The sequence below is a fragment of the Prionailurus bengalensis genome, chromosome B1 (genome assembly GCF_016509475.1).
Source record: "Prionailurus bengalensis isolate Pbe53 chromosome B1, Fcat_Pben_1.1_paternal_pri, whole genome shotgun sequence".
Classification (NCBI taxonomy): Eukaryota; Metazoa; Chordata; class Mammalia; order Carnivora; family Felidae; genus Prionailurus; species Prionailurus bengalensis.
Window position 1 is genome coordinate 97,001,622 of NC_057344.1, and position 16,527 is coordinate 97,018,148.

At 34.7% G+C, this 16,527-nt stretch overlaps 1 protein-coding gene across 9 annotated transcripts in view; it reads right to left on the minus strand.

Moving 5' to 3' along the window:
- The window catches only part of LARP1B (La ribonucleoprotein 1B), a 129,202-nt gene that overhangs the window by 101,217 nt on the left and 11,458 nt on the right, over window positions 1–16,527 (minus strand). For 8 of the 9 annotated variants that reach the window (XM_043568704.1, XM_043568696.1, XM_043568689.1 and 5 more), the window contains exons 3-8: window positions 16,315–16,374; window positions 14,009–14,183; window positions 10,629–10,769; window positions 5,335–5,478; window positions 4,932–5,097; window positions 1,136–1,280 (exon numbers count right to left, since the gene is read on the minus strand). In XM_043568704.1, the coding sequence (XP_043424639.1) occupies window positions 1,136–1,280; window positions 4,932–5,097; window positions 5,335–5,478; window positions 10,629–10,769; window positions 14,009–14,183; window positions 16,315–16,374 (831 nt within the window). The remainder of the gene's footprint in view (window positions 1–1,135; window positions 1,281–4,931; window positions 5,098–5,334; window positions 5,479–10,628; window positions 10,770–14,008; window positions 14,184–16,314; window positions 16,375–16,527) is intronic. The other variant, XM_043568681.1, reaches the window with a different exon arrangement.

Consider the following 16,527-nt stretch of genomic DNA (forward strand, 5'->3'; position numbering starts at 1 on the left):
TGTATCCAGAATAAAGAACTCTTACAATAAAAAGAATAAAAATAAAAACCCTCCAATAAAAATAGGCAAAATATCTGACCAGACATTTCAACAAATAAGATACACTGATGGCAAATACACACATAAAAAGATGCTCAACATCATTAGTCATTAGGGAAATGCAAATTAAAGCCTCAATAAAAAACCACTACATATCTATTATTCAAAAAAACTGACAATATCAAGTCTTTCAAAACTGTAGCCAAAGGGCAAATTTGATTATACCTATGTAGGCAACAGAAAAACAAAAATGTTCAAAGCATTTCTAGAGCAGGACAAAAAATTTAATAAAAGCATTAAGAATACATCTGGAAAGACTGCTTTAAATTACCCTTTCTATAGCACATGAAAAACTCTCAAAATTTTAATAAATAGAAATACATGCCATTTTGAAGCAACCTGAAGAAGACTTAAAGAACCAAAAACACTCAAGAAGGTCCGAGTTTGAAGGGTCAGGTTAAAAACAGGTGGTAACATCATTAGTAAATCTTTGAGGGGTCTCAAGGTTAGAAATTTATTTGGGTTTTATAAAATGAAAAAAAGCCATGAGATGTAGTCTAAGCTTTAGGTAACTACAGGTTATCTTTTGCTTTTTTTTTTCCTACGTTTTTTTCTAATTTTTTTTTTTAACATTTATTCATTTTTTGAGAGACAGAACACAAGCAAGGAAGAGGCAAAAAGAGAGAGAGAGACACAGAATCCAAAGGAGTCTCTAGGCTCTGAGCTGTCAGCACAGAGCCCAATTCAGGACTCAAACCCACAGACTATGAGTTCATGACCTGAGCTGAAGTCGGATGCTCTACAGACTAAGCCAGCCAGGTGTCCCTCCTTTTTTTTTTAAATACTTGAGAGAGAGGGGGGGGGGGGGGGCGCAGAGAGAAAGACAGGAGAGAGAGAATCCCAAGCAGGGAGACTAGATCTAATGACTTTGATATCATAACCTGAATGGAAATCAAAAGTTGGGACGCTTCACCAACTGAGCCACCCAGGCACCCCTTTAAGTTTTTTAATATAATTTTTGAGGAGAGTTACTTAATAGCATAATCGAATGGAAAGTACAGACTGTTTTGCAACTATTTTTTAAATGAATAATTACCTCTAAAATGAGATTAAGGTTTGTAGTGAGAGCCTGAACACGGTGGAAACCAGCAATCAGGGAAATAGGCAAGAAACCCTGTTCATCCATCTTTCTCCTAAGAAAGAAGTCCCGTTCCAAATTTTCTACACTGAAGTAATATTCACTGAAAAAAAGAAACAAGCAAAAATAAGTAAACATAAGTTTAATTAATTTATTCAAAAGGAAACAAAAATATCTATCACTTATATATCAACAGCTTTAAAATTATTTTATTAGTAATATACAGATTTAATACAACATAGATAGAAGGTAAATACAAGACCAAAGCCCTACCAAGTTATAATTTCTTATCCATGAGTAGAAAGAAACTTAAAATACTGATTCTCTTCCAAAAAACTAACATTAACTTCTACTTAGATCAGCTTTACCTAAGCATAAAGAATTAACAAGCATTTTACTTTAAAACAGTTCAATAACTGATTTTTTTAAATGAGTTAATTAAAGGAAACTTTTTATTAAAAGCTACTTTAACTTGTCTCATTTAAACACTAAATAACAACTAAACACATGTCAACAGATTGCCTTCCAACTTTTCCCACATCACTAAGAACAGCTTTCTTGGAAGTACTCTTTGTGAAGTTTACAGAGTAGATTACAGTTTGTTTTGTTTTCTAAATAGACGGGGTAGTGACATTGTTTAATCCTGAATGCTAGCAACCAGTACAAAGCTACTGAGTAAAAACTGAGTGAATACATGAGCACAAGGGTACACACACAATTATATATCTACAAGATCTCCCTGTATCTTTGATGGAGAGAACTATAAAAGACATTTAAGAATGAACAGAATATACAGCTGAACAAGGAATATCTATGATACATGGGGGTACATGGGGTACCATGAGGTACATGGGGAAAAAAATACAGAAAAAGCTAGCTTAGATACTTTAATCTTCTCTAGGAAAGTAGAGAGAAATGTAAATGGATAAACTGTATGATCAATAACTATAAGTTCTAAAATACAAAGATAATATGAGTATATTCAATAGTGGCATTTGAGAAACAAGTTTAAAATTACAGCCTCCATGGGGTGCCTGGGTGTCTCAGTGGGTTGAGCATCTGACTTCGGCTCAGGTCATGATCTCATGGCTCACGAGTTCAAGCCCCAAGTCAGGATCTGGGCCAACAGCTCAGAGCCTGGAGCATGCTTTGGATTCTGTGTCTCTGTCTCTGTCTCTGCCCCTCCCCACTCACACTCGCTCTCTCTCTCTCTCAAAATAAACATTAAAAAAAATTTTTTTTTAAATTACAGCCTCCATATAGAAAAACAAAAATAGAATTCTAGAGAGAACAAGAGGACAAATGGGGGAAAATGTAGAAAAGAATACAAAAGAAATACATGACATCAGTGATGATATGGCCTACAAGTTAATAATCCTATACTGTTCCCAAATCAGAGACAGTTATCAAAGATCGGTGGCAAATTATGAGAAAGCACACCAACTCATGTATTTAGTAACACAGGGTTACTAAAGATACCCTTGAAATATTTAGGTCAAAATCTAACTTTGAAGAAATAATCACCCATAAATGAGAAATGGCTTTGAGCTACTTTTCACTAGGAGAAAAAAATCTTACTTTAGAAATGTAAATACTCAAGTTGTTTCTTTATACTCAGATATTTATCCAGTGATCAAAGCGCAAAGCTCCCTTGGATCAGTGAACTACTACTGACATCTCAGTAACACTAGTAAATCATTTACTTGTTTTAAACACTGAAGAAAAAAAATCTTAAATCTTGAAGAAACAAAAATCCTGATTTTGTTATACCTCCAAAAGCCCTTTTCATAGTGCCTGGCATGTGGTGGGCACATCATACACTTCAAAAGTCCTTTTCACAGTACTTGACATAGTGGCACATGATACATATGCTTAAATTCTAAATTTTCACACATTAAGACATTTGATTTAGTCACAAGTTAAAACCATTCTTAGACAAAAACTTCTCTGAATCATTAATAAGATGGTTTTTTATTCTACTACTTCATGAAAATCTTAGTATCTAAATAAATTCATAAATCACCCTATTACCTATGGTATTTATTTTTTAAACTTCTAATGGGCTACAAACTACTCATCTCTAAATGTGAATGTCAGAAGAGACTGTCCTGGCTAGAAATAATCAAGATCTTAAATTTTTAATATTCTGATATAAAAAATGACAATACTTTTTCAGTTAAAATAATTTTAAAAACTCAATCGTCCCTAATACAGTTAAGCCTCTTACTTTCAAAATACATTTAGCATAATTTTCCACAAATGCAAGAAAGTTTTCAGTAACTTCTCAAAGAGAAAAATGTAAACCCTACTCAATGAGCCTATCTATATTAAGTATGAGAAACCTCAAAGAAAACAAAGTCAAAAGCATGACTCCTCCAGAAGTCCACTAATCGAAGAATAACAGTAAAGAGCCATTCTAAACCTGGTACTCTAACATCTGCCAAAAACCCTATTGCTAAAACAGCAACAAGAAAAAAAGGAGTCATGCCCAGTGCTGTGTCTGACATTTTGTTCAGTGTCCTAGGGGACATTATCATGTCCTACCTTAGAAGCTCTGGATTCTACACTGCATGATCAGAAATTTTGTCAACACTGAAGTAGCTCTCTGCTCCTCCCTCACTTGTATGAGCACATTGGAGGCCGATTATCCTGACATGGAGTTGCATATCCACTGTCAGGTCTCAGAAGGGACCTGGCAGCAAGAGTTACAAAAAAGACAGGAATAGTGGTTTGAAGTTGATAGCCACATGCCAGGCACTTTCTGCCCATAAAAAGGCCCTTTTCTTCAGTGTTTGCGTCAACTGTAACAAAAGAAGCAAGAACAAAATAAACAAGTTGCTTCGTATTGTATGTAAGCCAATCAAATCCACCATGAAGACATCCCAGGAAAATGCCTGGATGATGCCGATGAAGAAATTATTTTCTAACAGAGTCAATTTTCTTTCTTAAATAAAGATAGATGTTTTTAAGATACTTAAACTCTTTCAAAAATAGTTTTAGTTTGTTAAGGATAAAAAAGTAATCAAATTTCAGCAAACTGGTTATGCCAGTCACTTGAGGACATTTTTTCACCACTATATAAACACACTATATAAATAGGCAAAACCTTCTATACAATACTAATATGTACAAGGGTTATTTTTTCTCTTAACGACAATAGAATATTCTCCTAACATCAACTTCAGTACTTCAGAGGGCAACTATTATGAAAACTAGAATAAAAAGTTTGAACTAAAAAAGATTAGGTAGTTCCCCTTCAATATGTACCACAAAGAAAGAGAACTTAAAAGTTAAAAAAACAAACTTAGAATTTTGAAATCATTTGCTAAGTAAAAATATATCTATCACCACTTTTTGTCATTTATGTTCATTTGTGAATTTCAATATAAGCATTTATTTGCAAATAATAAGCCAGGCTTCACTTGTTCAACATCAAATATCTATATGGCAATTTTATATTCTTATATTTAATCACTCCTAATATACCATGACAATATTCTTTCAACTAACGCCCTTTAAACAGAGAAATACCTGAATAGTAAACAAAGCAGAAGTCTTATGTAACAACATAAACGAAATATAAATTTTTAAAAAATACTTCACTAACATTTCCTAGGAAAAAAAAACATAAAATACTATTAAAAATCTACCAATTTTACTAAGAAACGGCTTAAAAATGTATCATAACGTATTCACTATCAACGATGTTAAAGTTTGATGTTACTATCCCATCTGCTATGTCTGATCGACTTACATTTGGCGTTTAATATACTCTTTAAGCAATGTTTCTTCCACAGGATACACCTGTACACCTGTACCATCATCATAGTAATACATCATACTGGTATTAAGTTCTGTTTGAAATGGCTGATCAGTCCTTTCACCATGTTCTCGATAACCATATGAATAATCGAAGTTCACTTGATGTGAATAAAGAGAAAGAAAAGTGATTACAGATTTTTTTTTTTTAAAAGAGAAACAGTTACTATAAAGAAAAATCCAAAGTCAAGTATTTGAAGGGGTAACAATTACAAAACCACCTTAATTATCAGACAAAAAATATTAGTTAAAACATTATATGGGATAGTGGGCAAAACTAACAGATGGCTTGCACACTTTTTGAAACTCTATCTAATTTAACAAAATTCATGTCCTACATCGAGGATTTCCTCTGCCTCGTCCTCTTCCCCGTCCTCGGCCTCTTCCTCGGCCTCGAAACGAACCTCGGATATTACCACCCTCACTTCTCACACTGGAAACTTCATCTTGATCGTCTCTCTTTTCTCTATCACGCCTCCAACCTTTTAAAAACAAAAATATTTTTATACATTCCAATTTGCAACAGTAAATAACATGACTATTTTTATGAAAACATGGCAACTACCCCTCCCCATTTTGTAACAAGTTGTTAGTAACCAGGCATTCTTCAGATAGATACTAACTTAAGAGAGCTCACAGGAATTGGTCAAAATGTCCCTGGCATGAAAGAGGGTCCACAAAAGTATTGACATAAAGAAAACATTTTGATAAGGAAAATAATATACTAAAAAAAGAAGAGGTCCTTTGTTAAGATGGTACTATTCAAGATTCAAGACGTTCCAAGACTACTGAATGTGCATTATATAAAACTCCTTAAAAAAAAAAAAAAAAACTCCTTAAAAAAGTTTTACAAAATGTTTAAAGAAACATCTCTAAGTAAAAGAAATTCCTTTTAAAGAAAAAAAGGAAATGAAAACACAAAACAAACTGGGAGACGATACCTGCAGTACAATATAAGAATTATATCCAGAATACACATAGAATGCACTATCGTGCACGCGCGCACACACACACACACACACACACACACAGTAACTCAGTGGGAAAAATGGCTACAAGATAGGTAGTCAAACAGGAAATGCAAATGGGCAATAAGCAAAAAGTGGTGTTCAGCCTCATTGGTCATGAGAAATGCAAATTAAGACAAAGAATATTTGATCTACCCCAGTCTGACAAATATTTTCAGGTCCTATAATTAATCAAATATTGATCAAGAAGAAAAGGTAGAACATTGTATACAATTAGTGAGAGCAAAGTCAGGCACATCCACTTTGAAAAACAAATTGGAATAATTAAATAAATTTGAAGGTACAAATATCTTAGAGACCAAGGGTTTTGCAAACTTGGTACTACTGACACTTTGAGCCAGCTAACTCTCTAGTGTAGGGGCCTACAGAATGTTTAGCATCAGCCATGACCTCTACCAACTAGATGCAAGTAGCACTCATTCACCACCCCCTCCAAGTTGTGAAAACCAGTATTATCTCCAGACAATGCCAAATGCTCCCTTGGGAGTGGGGGAAAATCATCTCTATTGAGAATCACTGGCCTAGATGCTGCAAATCCTCTTCAATGTATACCCTAATACAGTTTTTTTTCAAACACTTCTGCCTCAACCCACAGTAAGCCTTACTGTATATCACACCCTGGAACACACAAATTTTTTGTAATTTAAACACAACTGCCATAAAAATTTTTCTGTGTGAAGAACTCTGAGTCTATCAATTTTTTTGGAAAAACCTGATCATCACCCAGTACACCAATTTCATAATGCACTCATGGGTTGCAGTCTTAAGAAATTACCCCAAAGGGGGCACCTGGGTGGCTCAGTTGGTTAAGTGTCCAACTTCAGCTCAGGTCACGATCTTCCAGTTTGTGGGTTCAAGCCCTGTGTCAGGTTCTGTGCTGACAGCTTGGAGCCTGCTTAGGATTCTGTCTCTCCCTCTCTTTCTACCCCTACCCCACTCGTGCTGTCTCTGTCTCTCTCTCAAAAAAAAGAAAAGAAAAGAAAAGAAAAGAAAAGAAAAGAAAAGAAAAGAAAAGAAAGAAAGAAAGAAAGAAAGAAAGAAAGAAAGAAAGAAAAGAAAGAAAGAAAGGAAGAAAGAAATTACCCCTAAAGAACTTCTTGTACATGTTTACTGGAAAGCATGCATAAAAATGTAAATATTTATTACACTTTAAAAAAACTGAAACAATCCAAATGTCCACCAACAGAGGATTTTATCAAATACTGAAATGCCCTTTAGCAGGGGAAAAAAAACCAAACGTAAGGACTTACAACAATATACCAACATGCGGGGCGGGGTGCCTGGGTGGCTCAGTCGGTTAAGTGTCCGACTTCAGCTCAGGTCATGATATCGCAATTCTTGAGTTCGAGCCCATGTCAGGATCTGTGCTGACAGTGCAGAGCCTGGAGCCCTCTTCAAGTTCTGTGTCTTCCTCTCTCTGCCCCTCCCCTGCCCCTGCTCTCTCTCTCTCAAAAATAAACATTTTAAAAAATTTTTTAAAAAAGAAAAAAACCAATACATCAATATGCATTAATCTAAGAAAATTAGACTAAAGTTTAAAAATTACTGCCACAAAAAAAAATGTACTGTCACAGAATATGTTAATGGAGTCATACTGAATGTCAGCTTCAAATAAAAATATTCAAACAACAAACATTCAGGTCTTTTTTCTTCTGATCTCTGAAAAATGGGATGAAATTGCATGGGGCACACAGAAGTTCAAAGGTAATGGTAATATACATTTCTAAACTTGGTCCTGAGTCCCCAGTGTTCATTTTATGTTTGTTCTTTACAACCCTGTTTTCTTATACGCCCAATATTTAATAAGTAAAATATATTATGAATATATATTACTTTTCAAATAAAATATTAAAGTGATACATATGAGAAACTATGATACAAAGGCAAAAAAAGGTCAGTTTTTCTGTAGAAAGTTTCATAATTTTAAAGTCATTTTTGTGGACAATTGAGTAAATATAACTAGATTTTAGAAGATACTAGGGAATTACTGTGGTTTTTCCTAGGTACTGCATTTTCTTTGAATATCAGTGCTGAAGTGTCATGATTATCTGCAAGTTACTTTCAAATAATTCAACAAATAGAAGAATTAAATACAGCAAAATTACTAAATCTAGGTTGTGGTTAGACAGGTATTCACTATACAATTCTTTCAACTTTTGTGTGTTTAAAGTATTCCATAACATAATTGGAAACTTTTGAGTGGTATTATGTTTGTAAATTTTCTTAAGCCTTCCCCATTCACAGGACAACATGTATGCTTTTAAAATTATCAGACTTAAGGGGCGCCTGGGTGGCTCAGTCGGTTGAGTGGCCGACTTCGGCTCAGGTCACGATCTCGCGGTCCGTGAGTTCGAGCCCCGCGTCGGGCTCTGTGCTGACAGCTCGGAGCCTGGAGCCTGCTTCCGATTCTGTGTCTCCCTCTCTCTCTGACCCTCCCCCATTCATGCTCTGTCTCTCTCTGTCTCAAAAATAAATAAACATTAAAAAAAAAATTAAAAAAAAAAAAAAAATTATCAGACTTAAGGGGTACCTGGGTGGCTCAGCCAGTTAAGTGTCTGACTTCGGCTCAGGTCATGATCCGATGGCTTTGTGAGTCCGAGCCCTACACCAGGCACTGTGCTGACCGCTCAGAGCCTGGAGCCTGCTTTGGATTCTATGTCTCCCTCTCTCTCTGTCCCTTTCCCGCTCATGCTCTGTGTGTGTGTCTCTCTCTCAAAAATAAACTTAAAAAATTTTTTTTTATTTTTAAATTATCAGACTTAAGATTTCAGAAACCTATAAAACCAAATGCTCATCTAATTGTTGCTACATATTCTCCTCCTGTCCTCCTCGGCTTTCTGAGATGTGAGAAATCCCATTGAAATAATGTATCTGGGAAATGAAAGACTGATGAGACAGTTTATAATGGATAAGGCTAACAATACTTGAACCAACTCAAACTTAATACAACTAAAAGTGAAACACCTAATTTTTTCTTACTGCTGTAAGAAATACACATTCAGAAGTAGTCCTACCAAAACAAAAATAAACCTGAATCTAATCAAACCTTAAAAATTATATCCAGAAAAGACACAAGAACGTGTTAAAAAAAATATAACAAAGCAATCAGCAAGTCCAAAATATGGAAAATTCCAGAAGACATATGACCTAACAAATAGCAAAGGAACGAAACATTACTGATGAAAATACAAAATGGTACAACCAATTTGGAAAACAATTTGACAATTTATTTTAAAGTCAAATATGCACTCATCCTACCACCTAATAATCCACTCCTAGGTGTTTACCTGAGAAACTAAAACACATGCCCAAAGACTTGTACACAAATGTTCATAGCAGCATTACTCATAATAGCCAAAAACTAGAAACAAGCCAAATATCCATGTGTAAATGAATGGATACAGGGGGATATCCATTCAAGAGAAAACTATTCTGAAATAAAGAGGTAGAAAACTACTGATACATGGAACAATACTGATGAGTCTGAAAAACATTATGCTGAGCAAAAGGAGACATAAGAGTTCATAATGTACACTGTATAGTTCAAAATTTATATAAAACCATAGAAAAGGTAAATCTAACCTCACAGAAAGTAGACTCATAGCTGGGAGAAGTGACAGTAATGTAAATGTATTTTATATGCATATAATTTATAGCTCAGTAAAGCTGGCTTTTTTAAAAAGGACACAGATACCACCCATAAGAGGCTCCCACCAGCCAAATCTGGGACAATCTGAGTATCAAACTAAATAATCATGGTAATGGATTATAATACATTGAAAAAATAAGAAGCCATAAATCCATACCGGTAATAAGGGAAGTCATTCCTTATAGTGGAATGTCAACTAATAAATACAGAAGTAATGATGCAGTAAGAAAAATCAGCAATTGCAATATGGTAATAATTGAATCAGGTAAGAATCATCAATGGAAACTAAAGCTCATGAGAAAAGTCTGATGAGAAACTGGGTATTTTCAAAGTTTCAAAATCTCTCTCACAAATTACATATTAATTACAAAGGAGAAAAAAGCATCTTGACAGTAAAGAAGCCTAGAGTACATCATCTTAACCCAGGGCTCAAAATTAATATCAGCAATAACATAAACAAGATCATGTGCATTTCCATGCAATGAGAAGAAAATCATTTAACTTCTGCAGTATTCCTGCCAAAAATTCATAACCCAAATCCAATCATGAGGAAACACCAGAAAACCCAAAGTGAGAGATATCTACCACCTGTCACAAAATCTTCAGAAAAAAAAAAAAAAATCAATGTCATCAAAGACAAAAGGAGAAGAACCGTTCCAGATTAATGGAGACTAAAGAGAACAGATGACTAAAAGCAATGTGTGATCTCAGATTAGATCCTAGAAAGGAGGGAGAAAAAAACCTGAAAAAGACATTATGGGGAAAATCTGCCTGTGTACAGTCACACTGCATTACTGTTCTTAAGATATATACTCTGAAGGAACTTAATGTTAAAAGAGGCACAATGTCTGCAACTTATTTTTAAGTAGTTTATACTATACATGGCTATTAAAATTATAAAAATTAAGACTAAGTTCATTAGTGTCAAATTTTTTTCCTTTAAAATGTAACTTACTTCGTGTATCATTTCTCCTATTGTTATGTGATGGTTTACTTGCTTCAGGTTGACATCTTGAGGTGTTTCGGGATCCTGGTCTTTCTTGACTGTCTGGTCTTACATCATCTAAGTGGAGTGGTACCCATTTGTGCTTATTAGCTTGAAAAAAACAAAATAAAATTGTTTAATGACAATGCACAATTTTCATTAAAGCTTTGCAATTCTGAATGGACTCTAAGGTTTAATTAAACAGAAGACTTTGTCCTTAAATGTTCTTGTAGAGAACCAAAATAATTTTCTTCTTCTCACAAAGCTCCTTAATAAACTTGTCTTCGCAAACATTTCTAAAGTTCATGTGAAAAGCCACTTAATGGAGTATCCTTAGAACTTTTACTTTCAAACAAAATGCTCACTCTTCTGTTTAATTCTGATGAAAAAGCTCCTCAAAAATAGTTAAGTGTAATACAATACTCCTAATACTTGACTCTCAGGCTTCAGAATGGGGTATATCTGATAAGACATTATAATGAACACACTGGAAAGTTTGGCTGGTAATTCAAAACACTCAGTTTCAAGTCACTGTCTAAAATATTGATTTATCTAGATTACTACGAATGAAAGAGGTTTTTCAAAATTAGAGTATAAAATCTGTCTAACTACTTAATAAATCTTTTTATAACTACTATACATTTTCCTAACCTAAGAGAGGCAATTTAACTTCTCTGATTGAATACATGATACTGTAATTGTTACACTGTGGTGAAATTCTGAAGATTACCTAATTCATGGAATCCACAGTTAAGGTTTCTAAATGTTTAGTCTTTTGCTCAATATATATTTTTGACTAAACAAGACTCATGTGCAAAGGAAAAACTACCAAGGTAATTAAAGGAAAAGGAATTATCAGTATGCAACTAAAGTACTGATTTCCTATAAATCCTTCAAACTGTGGACAGACAAGGAAGAGGAATATGAAAGATCTTTAAAAAAAAAAATCTATCTGAATTCTATACTATAAATTCTATCAGTGAGTCTCTCTGGTATAAAAAAGCCCTTCCTATGAAGATTAAAAAAAACAAAACAAACAAACAAACAAAAAAAACACCTGTGTGCTCTAAAGAGAGTCAATTCACAACTTGATTAAATGAATTTAAATAGAAAAACCTGGATTTTAGTGTTTGCTGATCAGTTTTAACTGAAGCGATTAACAAGACAATTTTAAAGCAGGATGACAGGTCTGTCATCTGTATGAATTCCAGAAGTCAAAAAGACTTACCTATCTGAGAAGTATGAAAAAGCTAAGTGATAAACTTGTTTAAGAAACTGGGAAATTTTTTCCTAACATGTCTGTCCTGTTGTCAACCACTTTTAAGCAATTAGCCTTGGCTCATCATATCACGTAAGGCTAATTAATATGCTTACCCTGCAGCTAAGGATTAGATACTCATTTAAAAAAGAATTCAAAAAATAAATAAACTTAAAAAATTTCAAGCAAGTGTTCAATGTATGGGAGATTGTTTAATTCATTATTAAAGAAATTGACTGTAAACACTTCATAAAATGTCCCCTCCCATGCCACATTACCGCCAAGAATTAAAACGCTTTTTTTTTTTTTAAACGTTTATTTATTTTGGGGACAGAGAGAGACAGAGCATGAACGGGCGAGGGGCACAGAGAGAGGGAGACACAGAATCGGAAACAGGCTCCAGGCTCTGAGCCACCAGCCCAGAGCCTGACGTGGGGCTCGAACTCACGGACCGCGAGATCGTGACCTGGCTGAAGTCGGATGCTCAACCGACTGCGCCACCCAGGCGCCCCAAGAATTAAAACGCTTTAATGGCTTCCCATGGCACTCAAAATAAAACGCTAATTCCAAGTGACGAAAGCCCTGCACAATGTGGACCAACAACATCTCCTGCCACTTTTCCCAATGTTCACCTTGTTTCAGCTACTGACCTTTCAACAGTTTGAAGAAGTTTTCTGCCTAAAGCCCTGTGAAGACACTTTTACTTACGCTCAGAACACTCAATGAGTATATGCTTTTACAAAGCAGTTAAATCATAATCTGTCCCTAGATACAGGAAAAGTTGCATACAAATATGTAAAAGGATACAAAGACAGTATTTTTTCTTCTAAGTGTAATTTAATGGAGAGATGCTATGGAAAAAAAAAAAAAGTTGACCAAAACTGAAAATAGGGAGCAGTTCCAATGCAAATTTAAGAAACAATTATCATACAATTTTTAAGAAATATATCTTTAAAATATCTATCTATACCCATTTCTGTAAGTGCAACTTCATTCTATACCTACGTAAAGTACAAGTAAAATGAAAAAAGGAAAGCTTAATAGTCTAAGAATATTACAAAAGCAAATCAGTTACCATTGCAGATGGTATCCTGAAGAAATCCAAAATACCTACTGGTGACTACTAGGAATCAATTGATTAAATACAATTCTTCATTATTACAACTTTCTTCACAAAATTAAAATCAAAATGAAAATATGAATTAACCTCTCTTTCATTAACTACTTGAATGAGCCTCATTCTCAGTGAGATCTTCACCAGGACCATCTAACTTAAAATAGTCAGGACATGGAAAAAATGTAAGTGTCCATTGACAGATGAATGGATAAAGGAAACGTGGTGTATAAATATACAACTGAATACTATTCAGTCATGAGAGAAGATATCCTGCCATTTGCAACAACATGGATGGATCTTGCAGGCATTATGCTAAGTGAAATAAGCCAGAAAGACTTACTTACATGTGGAATCTAAAAAAGCTGAATTCACAGAAACTGAAAACAGATTGGTGGCTGCTGGGGATAGGGGAAATGAGTGAAGGTGATCAAAAGTACAAACTTCCAGTTATAAGACAAATAAGTTCTGGAGATATACTATACAGCATGGTGACTATAGTTATCAATGCTGTATTATATATTTGAAAGTTGCTAAGAGACTGGATCTTAAAAGTTCTCATCATAAGAAAACAACAAAACAAGACATTGTGACTGGGAGGTGATGGATGTGAACTAAAATTGTGGAGGGGTGCGTGGGTGGCTCAATCAGTTGAGCCTCTGGCTTTAGCTCAGGTCATGATCTTGCAGTTTGTGGGTCGGAGCTCCACGTTGGGCTGACAACGTGGAGCCTGGAGCCTGCTTCAGATTCTGTGTCTCCCTCTCTCTACGCCCCTCCCCCACTCATGCTCTGTCTCTCTCTCAAAAATAAATAGACATTAAAAAAAATTTTTTAATAAAATAAAATTGTGGAAATCATTTCACAATATATACATACATCAAATCATCGTGTTATATACCTTAAACTAATACAATGTTATTTTATCAATTATATCTCAATAAAACTGGTGGAAAAAGTGGAAGTTATAGATGAACTAACCTCTCTTTCGTTGATTACTTGACTGAGCCTCATCCTCACTGGCATTTTCACCAGGACCATCTAATTTTGTTTCCCGGCTTTCTTTGCTCTCAGTGTTAATTCTCTTTTCAACCTTGTCTTCTCTTTCTTTTCTATTTTGTAGCTTCTTATTTCCTTGGCTGATGACACTCTGACTCTGCAAAAAGTTTTCTGAATGAAATCATTTTCATGCACATTTTCACTAACATATCTAAAAAATTGTGGTAATAAACCTTTTCTAAATACTGCAAAACAAATGACAATTTTTATTGAAAATAAAACTACTTTTCAAAAGACACTGTTAAAAGTCAAGCCACAGGGGCGCCTGGGTGGCGCAGTCGGTTAAGCGTCCGACTTCAGCCAGGTCACGATCTCGCGGTCCGTGAGTTCGAGCCCCGCGTCGGGCTCTGGGCTGATGGCTCAGAGCCTGGAGCCTGTTTCCGATTCTGTGTCTCCCTCTCTCTCTGCCCCTCCCTCGTTCATGCTCTGTCTCTCTCTGTCCCAAAAATAAAAATAAATAAATAAATAAAATAAAAAGTCAAGCCACAGATTGGGAAAAAATATTTGCTAAGTATTTGATAAAGCACTTGGATCCAAAATATATAATGACCTCTCAAAATGAAATCATAAGAAAACAACTCAAATTTTCAAAAAATGGGCTACAATTGAACAGACACTTCAACAAAAAGTTATACTGATAGCAAATGTAAATGGAAAGGTGCTTGGCATCATTAGTCAAAGAAATGCAAATTAAAACTAGAATGTGATACCACCACACACCTAATAGAAATAGATTAAAAGACTGACTCTATGGAATATTTGTGAAGGTGTGACACAAGTTGAATTCTCATACACTGAGTATTAGGGGAATGAAGTTTGGTAGTTCCAGCAAAGGCTAAACACATAGCAACCATACAATCCAGCTATTCTACCTCGGTATTTACTCAAGAAAAATGAAAGCATATATCCATGCAAAATTTTGTACACAAATGTTTATAGAGCAGCTTTATGTCTAACAGCCCCAAATTGGAATCAACACAAATGTCCATCCACAGATGAATAGACAAGCAGCATTCCATTCATAAAATGAAATACTACTTGGCAAGAAAAAGGAATGAACTACAGGTACTCGTTAATGACATAAATAAATCCTCAAAATAATTAAGTGAAAACTGGGGGAAAAAGGAGCCCTATTCTAGGACTCTCTATTTATGTAAAATTGTAAGAGATGCAAATTAATTATAAGTGACAGAAAGCGTATCAGTGGTTGCCAGGAATGATGAGGGGAATGTGACAGGGAGAATTACAAAGGAGTGTGAGGAAGCTTTTGGGGTAATGGTTAAGCCCATTATCTTGATTTTGGTGATGGTTTCACAGGTCAAAACTTATCAAGTTGTATACTTCATGTGTAGTTTATTACATGTCACTCACTAATTAAGCTGTTTAATGTATATTATCTACAACTGTAAGCTAATACTGCACAAAATACAAATAGCAAAGTGTACAGTGTCAAATGAAAACATGTAACCAGATAACCATATATGCTACCACTCCTCTAAAAAGTCCTTTGATAGGGGTGCCTGGGTGGCTCAGTCAGTTGAGTGTCCAACTCCAGCTCAGGTCATGATCTTGCGGTTCGTTGAGTTCAAGCCCCGCATCAGGCTCTGCGCTGACAGCTCAGAGCCTGGAGCCTACTTCCAAATCTGTGTCTCCCTCTCTCTCTGTCCCTCTCCCCCTCACGCTCTGTGTCTTTCTCTCAAAAATAAACAAACATTACAAAAAAAATGTTTTTAAGTCCTTTGATAAAGTATCTCAGAACCATCTTTCAGAGTTTCTTTCATAGTTTAAATTAAACATCCATTCACTGAACACTTCCTGATTTGATACAATATATATATGCATATGATGCATATGTGTATATATAATTAGCTCTTCAATACATATTGAAGATTATAAATAAACATATAGCAAATTCTGAAACAAAATGGGCTTCAATTTAGTCTCATATTAAAAACTAATCTCTTTAATTGTAGTCACTACATAAAAATAACAGCATGGTACCCACCCCTTCTAAATCGAAGATTACCTCCTGAGAATACAATCAAATGAAGGCAATGTGATGAATAAAATCAGGTATCTGAAAAATGGGTTAGACTATAAAAAGGATGGCTGCTAAGTTTTCACCATTTCTTTATTAATGTAATTCTCCACATTTGAAATAAAATTCTGCATGTTGAAATGAGAATATTTTCCCTTTATGAAGGAAAAAACCTTAAAATAATACTCACTCCAGTGTTCACTAATTCACTTGGCGTTGGCCAATTCGCCATATCGCTGAAATCACTAGCCTAAGAAGTAATAAATAAGTGTTATATCTGCAAATTAGAAATCTTAAGTAGAAAAAAATATTTTCTAAAAGTGAAGGCAATTCTAAAAAATCACCTATATACAATTACATGCAGGCATTTGCCAAATTAACTCAAAATCTTCTCCAAACAACA